This window comes from Rhagoletis pomonella, unplaced genomic scaffold (genome assembly GCF_013731165.1).
Source record: "Rhagoletis pomonella isolate Grant_MI unplaced genomic scaffold, Rhpom_1.0 Rhpom_scaffold_00003, whole genome shotgun sequence".
Classification (NCBI taxonomy): Eukaryota; Metazoa; Arthropoda; class Insecta; order Diptera; family Tephritidae; genus Rhagoletis; species Rhagoletis pomonella.
The window spans coordinates 25646328-25657770 of NW_023458557.1; the positions used below are offsets into that span (position 1 = coordinate 25646328).

The following is an 11443-nucleotide window of genomic DNA, read 5'->3' on the forward strand; positions in this document are numbered from 1 at the left end:
TTCAAGTCTACGGCAAGTTCACAAGATTAATTGAAAACTTGTATCAACCAAAGCATTGTTTATATTTGCTCAACAATGATTTTATTCAACTAACAATATTGTCCAATCAAGGTAGTCGTTTTGTAATTATTAACAAATATACATTTGTCCCAACTAGAAGTCTTAAGTAAATTGCAGACTTTCGTGAACTATATATTTATTTCGCCATATCCAACTATGCCACTTGATCACTATAACCAAATCTTGGTTATTATAACTAAACCTTTTTCTGGGTGTAGGTCTCTGTGGAGCGAAAAATGGCTTTTGCGTAGAGATGCTTCCCAAGGATTTACTTGCATGGCCATAAACGAATTTCTGCCGGAGGATCCTAAAGTGTTCCAAAATTTCGTGCGAATGACAAAAGAAACGTTCTTTGAGCTTCTGCGGCAGGTTGCTCCCCTAATTGCAAAACAGGACACAAATATGCGGGAAGCTATTTCTCCAACTGTAAGGTGGGCCATATAGATACATATATGTATGCTAGATACAGAACATATGTTTAAGTAAATGTTCTGTTTAGGTTGCTTGTCACTCTCCGGTTTTTAGCGACTGGCGAAAGATTCCACCAATTAGCGTATGTATTTCGAATATCTCAGGCCGCGATTTCACTGATTATCTGATTATAAATGAACTACATGTATTTCCACTTTTAATAAAAAATATAAAAACTGGTTACAGGTACCAAAAACCCCAACTGATTGGCGAAATATAGCAAAGGAATTCGAGATGAAATGGAATTTTCCTCAATGTTTGGGTGCCATTGGTAAGTATAAAATAAATGTACATTATTTTGAAACCGATTTTGGTGTATAATATGTATAATTTTTATCAGATTTTTAGCAGACAGAAATATGGCTCGTACTATTATAACTGCAAAGGTTTCCACATCATCATATTGCTGGCTGTGGTAGACGCAAATTACCAATTCCTTTACGTTAACGTTGGAACCAATGGGCGAGCAAACGACGCCGCTGCGTTTAATGAATCATCGCTTTGTGAAGGCATCAAAACAAATGCATTTAATTTCCCAGACGACGAAGTGCTACCTGCTACTGATAAAAAAATTGCCGTTTGTATTCGTGGCTGACGATGCTTGTAAGCTAACTACGCGCATCTTAAAGCCACATGGTCAGCGATCAACGAACTACCACAAAATTTTTAATTACCGATTAAGCAGAGCTCGTAGAGTGGTGGAGAACGCTTTCGGAATCTTAGCAACTAAATTTCAAGTTTTCCATCGAAATATTCTCCTGCCAGTAGAAAAAGTTGAAACATTAACCTTAGCCGCATATGCACTTCACAACTTCATTCGCTGCAGAGATGGATTCGACAGCAGCCTCACAGATTCCGAAGATACTGTCGCAGTAAATATGACAAATGGATCCTGGCGAAACGATGTGCAACTAACTGATATTCAGAGATCACAAGCAAACCGATCCGGTGAAGAAGGAAGAAGGGTGCGCGACGAATATACAGAGTACTTTAACACACAAGGATCTATTCCGTGGCAATGGGATGCAATTAAAAAATTTAATTTTTAATCAAACATCTACTGTTCACCATTGTGCCTGCAAATACAGTGATCGAAAAAATTATAGCCGCACCACATTTTGACAAGTTTTAACATATTACTTTTTTTGTTATCCAATTTTGGTTATTTTTTATAAAACTATAGTTCATTCGTTTACAAAACCCATGTAAATCCAGGTTTCAAACTTTGTGCAATATTTGGAAAAAAAAAATCCACAAACTTTTTTAAAAACTTCGAGATTTTTTAATGAGATTCCCTAGAAAGATTCTGAATATGCAGTTTTGCAGCCCATTTAAATCTATTAGAATACAGTACAAGTTTCTAGTGGCTAAAAAATACTGTTGATTTTTTAGATTTTTTTTCGAAGATGTTACGGTTTTTTCCAAATAAAAGTAAATTGTGTTTATTCGTTGTATGGAAGCAACTAAGACAAAAAAATTCAAAAAACCAACGGTATTTTTTAGCCACTTGAAACTTGTACTTTGTTCTACTAGAATTAAATAGGCTGTAAATTGGCAAACTCAAAATCTTTTTAGGAAATCTCATTAAAAAAGCTCGAAATTTTTACCAGTTTGTTGATTTTTTTCGAATATTGCATAAAGTTTGAAACTTGGATTACATGTGATTTGTTAATGAATGAGCTATAGTTTTATAAAAAATAACCAAAATTGAATAACAAAAAAAAAAAACCATTATCCTCATTGCGTAAGCCGTAAATTAGACTAGATTGTACGACTCGACAACATTGCCATTGTCTACTGTCGTGCAAAAATTAGTAACCGACGAAAGTCTTCGAGAACTACCCAGTGCTGCCATGGTTTTCGATACGATTAGACCCTCGAAAAACGACTCGCAGTCGACACGATACTCGCATTGAAGCTAAATACGTTACAACTTGTAAAAGTGTGTTGCGGCTGTAATTTGTTCGACCACTGTACATTTGATTCCAAATAAAAATGTATTTAAAAGTAGCAAAAGCTTGGCTTGGCACTGCATATATCGCCAAAATCAACTCAACAGTTCTTATTTGGTGTAAACTTTAACGTTTCAATGTGGGCTATATATATAAATATATATACATAACTAGTGAACCCGCAAATCGTTAAAACGCCCAGGATAGAATTTCAAAAACCTACAAACTGTTCCAAATGTTAGTCAGGGTATAAGCAGTAGTTCAGAAATATCGATTTCCCTTAATTTAAATTGAATTTGACTTTTTAAACAGATGGTAATTTAAGGTGGTTTATTTAATGTTTATTATTTTTTCATAAAAGTCTAACTTATTATATAACAAACACCATATATATCCACATTTCAGAATTTGTGCAAAAATTATAAAAGATATGCTAATATGTTAAATTCTCAACTTTTTATTCAGAGTATGCAGTTTAATAGCCTATTCAACTTTGCAGATCTTTTATAATTTTTGTGTTTGTTATATAATAAGCTAGTATTTTATGAAAAAATAATAAACATTAAATAAACAAAAGAAAAATGAACAAAATTTATCAAAATATTGCCGGCATAAATAGCTGATCACAAGTGTATAATGTATAAGACATCCAAACAAACCTAGAAACAACTATTTTTTTGTAATAGTAAAAATTCACAGGTTTTATTTCATTAAAAGGTACTTTTCATATGTACATATGTACATGTACTTAGGAACTTGGATCTGTTTTTAACAGTGTAATTCACATTTTTAAAACAAAAATAAACATTAAATTATTAGTTTATATGACTAAGTGCTACCGAGTTTAGAAACTAAGTAAGTCATCTTATGGAAGTATTAAATCGTCTTTATCATTTGACATTCTTTGCCTCTTCTTGGCTTCAAAAAGCATAAGTGTGATCTCCTCAATTAGTTCATCTTTTATTTCACTAAGCAAATTTGATAATTGCGCTTTGAGAAAGTTACAAACCGCTTCATCTTGATCATTGGATTTGCTTGGCGTAATTTGTTTTAGTGCCTGTGTTGCTGCACTAAGAAGTTCATGTTCCTTGTTTTGTGGCTCTGTACAAGATCGAGGGCGTTTTTTGCTAGATGCAGGAGGGGATATTACACTCTCCGTATGCTGCGACGAATCCAGCGAATCATCTGCACCCTGCAAAGTAAAAGCCAAAATTCACTTAGCGAACTGGAAGCTGGGAAAATGCAGAGAAACTTACACTTATAAAATTGCTCTCCCCTTTTCGAACTTTTATAAAGGCTTGGAGGAAAGTCAATTTTTCAAAATAAAATGCGCTTGGAATGTAGACTTCTTCCGCGCCGGCTCCACTTTTCCTTTCCTTTTGCTTAGCTACCTCACGGGTATACTGCCCACGCAAATATGTTAATTTGGCCTGTAACGACGAAAATTAATTTTGAAATACATACATAATATGTACTTCTCAATCACAAAATATTTTAATAATTACCTTTACTTCAGTGGAACCAATAGTTGGCAGCAAATCACTTAATTTTTCAGCCAAATCACTGAAGGCCTGCTGGCGAGCATGTTTGTTGTGGTAAAGTTTGTGGTGAGGATTATAGAGGGACTCGTAACCCTCCCATAGTTCAATAAGACGCAAAATTGCTGCTTTTGGCCATTCAACCTAAAAAGTTTAAAACATTTAGATACATTTTTACATAAATGCAAATAAATCTTACAAACCTTGCTTCCTTCGTTTTCCATTTTTTTATTTGCCGACAAAAAGAGCTGATTGCGTGGACATAAACACGCAGAAATAGAACCGTTTCTATTTCTTTTGTTTGTACACATGCATCGTACGTATAAAACTTCATTGGTGTGTTTACACGACATGTTTAAGCTAATGTCGTGTCCATAGGACTTTGCATGTGTGAAATACATACCGTGTAATAAGCCTTATAATAGTGAGTAAAAAAATCTACATCCGAATCCATATTAAACACCGTGTCTTGCAGCGACTTGATTGCTTGAAAGTTTCGCATGAATTGGGCACGATCACAGCAAAACCACAATTGTCGGCATCACTGATTCATGAGTATGCTCATGTATGTGTGAAAGCAGCGCAGTTTTTCTCGTGTACGTGTGAAAGCAGAAGAGAAAAATTTGGCACGCGTGCCTATGAAATTGCCACCCTTGCCGTATACTGAGAGCAGCACTGCTTGTGGGGGCGAAGAATAAGCGCAAAACGTATACCAAAAATATTTGTTAGGAGGTGAGAATATGTGTTTAAGTCCCCTTTCAGACACGTCAAGTCTTGAAAGCAATTTTTTTCGCATTCTCTTTTGTGTTTTCTATTTGCTTCCACACGCGTCAACTTTAATTGAATTCAAGTCCTTGGTTCTTTAAATGGGAAGCAACGAAAAGATCAAAAGAGACAAGAAAACTTGAAACGAATTGACGGTACGGAGGTATCTGTACTCTTCCCCTCTCTTCTCACCTCCTTCGCCTACGAACGAGCAGACTTGAAAGCAAGACTTGACGTGTCTGAAAGGGGACTAACAACAGTGCTTTGAAATGCACGCTAATTTGGTTTGAGGAGGCGCTTTGCAATAATGCGCAAATAGATGATCGGTACATAGCTACATACATGTATGTAGGTAAAAAAGGGATCACCATGCATGTATGTATGTCTGCCTGTATATACGTATGTTTGGTATTTAGGCGCTTACTGGGTAAACCGAACTGAGTTTATATTTTTTGTTTGTGACAATAGAGCTGGGCTTTGTATATATATGACACTATATTTGAATTTTCTCAGAAATTGAGACTAAGTGCATTTATTTATTCCCAAATGTACTTATTTTGTTGCAGTTCTTTTGCTCTTTGTATTTTGTAATAAGTATAAGTTTAACGAGTTTTCAATATTAATTACTATAATAATGGTGTAATAACACTGTACAGCACTCGGCTATTGGACCAAACCAACTATTTTTAAGAGATTGAGTCATAAGTAAAAAAAGTAATTTCTCCGTTTTTCGAAGTTAGCCTCCGAAATCGAGATATGGGCCTTCGAAGTTCGAAATTGGACCTTCGGTAAAAAATTATTTTTAATTATTGCATGTAAAAAGTAAAAATACAGAAGTGGTCCGTGTTTTGCTCTTATTTATATGGTATATAAATTTTTTTGTGAAAACTTATATTACAGGTGCTATAACGGGTCAAAGGTCAGATCTTCGAAAAATTAGAAACTTAATATTTCAGCAAACTTTTAAAAAATTCATATCGTTGTAAAGGTGATTTAACCCCCTTTCTTTTGATATGCACATTTGTATACTTCGTATAAAAAAATTTTAGAAAAACACATTTAAATGAATAAATACCTTTTTTTGTATCACAAAATATTTTAAACGAAAAAATTACTAACCGATTTTTAAAAAATTGGTATCGTTATAAAGGCGATCAAACCCCTTATCTTATTGTATGCATATTTGTATACTTCGTGAATAAACATTTGAGAAAAAACAGTTAAAAGGAAAAAATAACTTTTTTATCAAAAAATATTTTAAACAAAAAAATTACTCACTGCTTTTTTAAATAATTGGCATCGCTGTTAAGACGATTCAACCCCCTTTCGTCTGATATGCATATTTGTATACTTTGTATATAAAAATTTGAGAAAAAACACTTAAAACAAAAGAATAACAATTTTTTCTAGAAAAAAAAATTTACAGAAAAATTATTAATTAGTTATACAATTGAACACAATATTTAAATAAAACAAATAATGATTAGTGTTTTAAGCATTAATTCGTTCTTGTTCACCCACAGCCCTTTTAAAAATAAAGCAAAAGTATATGCAACAGAAGTCTAAGCCATATAAAAATATAAAAACACCATGGTTTTTGATTTTTTACATAACTGTATGCATATATAAAAATTAAAGATAATTTTCTGTTTTATTAAAATAAAGTATTCAATTGTATTACTAATTAGTATTTTTGTTTGTTTAAAATATTTTTTATAAGAAAAATTCAGTGTGTTTTCTCAAATTTTTATATACGATGTATACAAATATGCATATCAGAAGAAATGAGGTTTAATCGCCTTGACAGCGGTATCAATTGTTTAAAATCGGTTTGTAATTTTTTTTGTTAAATTTTTTTTTTTTTGAAAAAATTTTTTTTTTCCCTTAAAATGTGGTTTTTCTCAACGTTTTTTTACAACGATACCAATTTTTTAAAAATCGGCTAGAATTTTTTTTGGTTTAAAATATTTTTTTGATAAAAATGGTATTTTTTTCTTTTAATGTGTTTTTTTTTTCAATTTTTATATACGAAGTTTTATATACGGTTTAATCGCCTTTGCAACGATACCAATCTTTTAAAAATCGGTTGGTAGTTTTGTTGTTAAATTTTTTTTTATAAAAAAAGGTATTTTTTCCTATAAATGTGTTATTTCTCAAATTTTTATATACGAAGTATTCAAATATGCATATCAAAGGAAAGGGGATTTAATCGTCTTTACGATACCAATTTTTAAAAAAACTGTTTGTATTTTTTTGTTTAAAATAGTTTCTTTTATAAAAAAATGTATTTTTTCATTTAAATGTGTGTTTTCAAAATTTTTTATATACGAAGTATACAAATATGCATATCTTAAGAAAGGGGGTTTAATCACCTTTACAACGATATAATTTTCTTAAAAATCAGTTCAAAATTGTTTGTAATATAAGGAATTTATTTTTTCGAAGACCTTAATTTTGACCCCTATAGCACCTGTAATATAAGTTTGCACAAAAAAGGTTATATAATATTTAGATAAGAGCAAAAGGAGGACTACGTCTATATTTTTAGGGTTTTAGTTATTTATATGCGGCCGCTGTGGTGTAGTGGTAAGCAGTGCGTGCTTCCACTCCGCTGCGCCTGGGTTCAAGCCCTGGTCAAAGCAATATCGCAAAAAAAATTAGAAAAAATGTTTTTTCTTAACAGCGGTCGCCTGTCGGCAGGCAATGACAAACTTCCGAGTGTATTTCTGCCATGAAAAATAGTTTCTCATAAAAATACAATCGCCGTTCGGAGTAGGCGTAAAAATGTAGGTCCCTCCCCTTTGTGTGACAACATCAGGGCGCACGCCACAAAGCGGAGGAGAACCTCGTCAAAATACTAACATATGTGTAAGCGCCAATCTATTATTATTATTATTAATTAAATATAATTTTTTACCAAAGGTCCTATTTCGAACTTCAAAGGCCCATATCTCGATTTCGGAGCCTAACTTCCAAAAACGGAGAAATCACTGTTTTACCTATGACTCTATCTCTTAAAAAAATGGGTTTGGTCCAATACCCAGAAAAAAAGTTGATTTTGCCGTACAGTGTAATGAAATGTAACTATAATTTTCTTACGCCCCTTTTTTAATAATGCATGTATTGTAAATATGCTGCGCCGCGCTTTTGATCTGAGTGTGGTTGGGTGTGTTAATGCCAATGTTGATCCTTGCTTTTCGCCTACTGGTAGTGCACGTTTTGCAGTTGCTGCTTCCCTGGTAAATGCTAACTTCCTTTGCCCGTTTTGTTGTTCTTTTTTTGTTGCGATTTTCTTCTTGTGCTTCTGAATATCTTTTTCTTTTTTGTAGTTGTTTATGTATTTGCTTGTACAAGTTATAACTTAAGTTTTGTTTTTCAGTTCATTGTGTATACATTTAATGTTTCAGATTTGTTTACACTTTATAGTTATTTTATGTTTGCTTGTTTAACGCATTAAATGATATTGTTTGCAATCACTTTTGTTTTTGCACTAAATGTTTAATCTACCTTCCAAATGTTTTTGTAAGGATGTAAAGTTTTTTTTTTGGTTTCTTGTTGGTGGACTGTATTTTTTTTGTTATCCAAGCCGTTCGGCGAGGCTTTGGAGGACCATAGCAACGAGATGGCTTTCCACTGCGTTTGGTTTAAAAAGTGAAAACACTCGCGATTCGATTTAAAATGTTATAAATGGCTTTTATTTTAAATAAACTAAATTATATATGCAAACAAAATATATGTACATATACACTTTCCGGTGATGTTATTCTGTGGTGGCCGTTTCCCCGTGTGTGCTCGGTTGTGCGGTTGACTTTGGAGTAAATTCTGTTTGATCACTATACCATGTTCTGACCGACAACGAAAACATTTTGAAAACGTGTTCACACCGGCTGTTAGTGTTTTCGTTGACATTTCTTACAACCTCTGATTACAGTTTTGCTACACAAAAACATAACCAAAATGCTTTTCCCTCATTTTCTTTTCATTAGCAACCTCTTACTTTCATTCTTATTTTACTTTTGCCAGCCAATTAACAATAAATCCGAAATAGCGTATTAAAGATGATAAAATATGACTTCCACTTCGATAAATAATCGAAAAAAACTAGTGACGACACCGATTGGAATGAGTGGAACGTGAGTTTTCAGGTAGTTTTCAGCTAAAACTGGTTTTCGTTTCACAGATTTTACATGGACGGAAACACAAGTTTTAAGTCGAAAACCAGTTTTAGCAACGAAAACATGTTTTCGATGTCGGTCAGAACATGGTATTACGAGAAAGTTGAACAGCAGTGAAGGCACTAGGGTGTTCCTTCATAACAATAGGTTGATTGTAAAAGCAGTAATACCATGTTCTGACCGACAACGAAAACACTTTGAAAACGAGTTTTGGGATTGTGGGCTGAAGGCTGTTCACACCGGCTGTTAGTGTTTTCGTTGACATTTCGTACATCTTTTGATTACAGTTTTGCTACACAAAAACAAAACCAAATACTTTTCCTTCATTTTCTTTTCATCTAAAACCTTTTACTTTCATTCTTTTTTTACTTTGGCCAGCCAATTAACAATAAAACCGAAATGGCGTATTAAGGATGATAAAATATGACTTCCACTTCGATAAATAATCGAAAAAACTAGTGAAGACACCGATTGGAATGAGTGGAGCGTGAGTTTTCAAGGGTTTTTTCAGCGAAAACTGGTTTTCGTTTGACAGATTTTACATGGACGAAAACACAAGCTTTAGGTCGAAAACCAGTTATAGTAACGAAAACATGTTTTCGATGTCGGTCAGAACAAGGTATAATATTAGAAAAAAAAGCACGTCAAAATCTTCGGGTAAGTGTGTTTACAAAAATGTTCAAAACCGTGTACAATTGTTTTCAATAAACACATATGTTCTTTTAGGGTATTATGTACATGCAACACGATGTTTATTCCAAAATACTAAACAGCATCGTACATGGCGATAACAAGACTACAAAAAGCCCCACGGATGGTCAGTGGAGTACGAAGTCATTTGCTTTTTGTATAGTATGGCATGTGGATTTTCAGGCATAAGCCGTTTCACTGCGCGAAACATTATTCCAAATACCTTAAATGAAATTGTTGCAATGCGTGGTTTAATAAGGTATGGCACTGCAGAAGATAATGAAAGGATGTCTGATAAAGTCTGCCAAAAAACAAAATCAATCGCATTTCGTAATTTTGTTGGAGCAATTGATGGCACACATATTCGCATAAAATGTTCTGTTAATAAACACGATGAATAAATTAATCATAAAAGGTTCTATTCTATCCAGGCGCAGGCTGTTGTGGACAGCGCTTATACATTTGCAGATGTTTTCATTGGCTACCCGGGATCTGTACACGATACTAGAGTGTTTGTGAATAGCCCTTTATATGCTAGGGGAGACTATCCTCCCAGGGGCCCATTCTTATTCGGTGATAAGGATACCCATGCCAAACGTTTCCAGTAGCAGTTATCTCCACCATTCAAAGAACCTCTGACATCAAATCAAGCCAATTTCAACGTTGAGACTTGATATAAGAGGAAGAATAGTTGTTGAAGTTGTAATTTTGAAAAATATATGGAGAAACATATTTAATAGGGATTTGGAATTGTAAATTTAAAACTGTATTAAAACCGTATTTACAGCATTTATATTGCACAACATGATTTCGATCCATCTTCCCTGGCTACTGATAATGAAGCCTTTAATATAGAATCAGTCCAATCTGCGAGAAGTATAACCGACTGAGGATGTTTTCAGAATACGAAATGAAATATTCAATGAATTCCTTCACACTATTTAAGCATCAATAAAACAAGACATAATTACATTTACATAAAAATATGAAGTGGTATTCAATACCATAACAATAAAAAAGAATTTAGATATGTAGATGCATTTCGTTACTATGGCCACTAGTTTTATAAAATAGTAATATATCTTAAGCTCGAAAATCATCAAATTACTCATTTCACTGGTTTATCTTATATCTAGAGGTAGATGTGCAAAAAGTATACTTCTACCAAAAAAATATTTCCATACTCTAATTATAATCAAAAATATAAAATAAAACAAAATTCAGTTAAACATATCTTAAAGGTACGGACTAGTCAGAATCTGAGTCGGAGGTCAAAAGGTGCGCTGATGTATCGATGTGCGGATAGTCTTATCTTTTTTGGAAGCATATGCGTGGATGCATAAAAAAAAACTGCCAATCTTTCGCCTTTTCAGCAGTCGCCTCTGCACCTGTCCCATCGTCCGTGCTGTATTTGAAAAAGGATGTATATTTCTTCATCAAAGCATTCCATTGCGCTTTACAGGCTAGTGATGTGCTGAGTCAATACTTTTAAGTATTGATCGATATTCGGCACCGATTTAAAAAGTATCAAATACTCTCGATATTCGGTACCGAAACATTTAGGTTTCGAATAAAAGCGCACATAGGCCAAAAATATGGAAAAACGATTCAGGGGAGACTCACCTATCAAAACCCGATTTTAGGAGCCAATAGAGATTAAATACTGATTCAAATGAAAGATGTATATATGTACGTTCGAGGCCATAATGAAGAGAAACTCTTACTTGTTTGAAGCATTTTTGTTCCAGCTGAATCGGAAGATATCATTTTTGTAGGCCTGGGTGCAAATTAT

General features: G+C 33.4%; 1 protein-coding gene across 1 annotated transcript; it reads right to left on the reverse strand.

Moving 5' to 3' along the window:
• Nucleotides 1-3348: 3348 nt before the first annotated feature.
• LOC118736128 lies at nucleotides 3349-4245 on the reverse strand. The gene is made up of 4 exons (XM_036466226.1): nucleotides 4225-4245; nucleotides 3989-4165; nucleotides 3740-3913; nucleotides 3349-3675 (listed from the first exon to the last, which is right to left on the reverse strand). The coding sequence occupies exons 1-4, from the start codon at nucleotides 4243-4245 to the stop codon at nucleotides 3349-3351; spliced, it is 699 nt and encodes a 232-aa protein (XP_036322119.1).
• Nucleotides 4246-11443: the final 7198 nt, after the last annotated feature.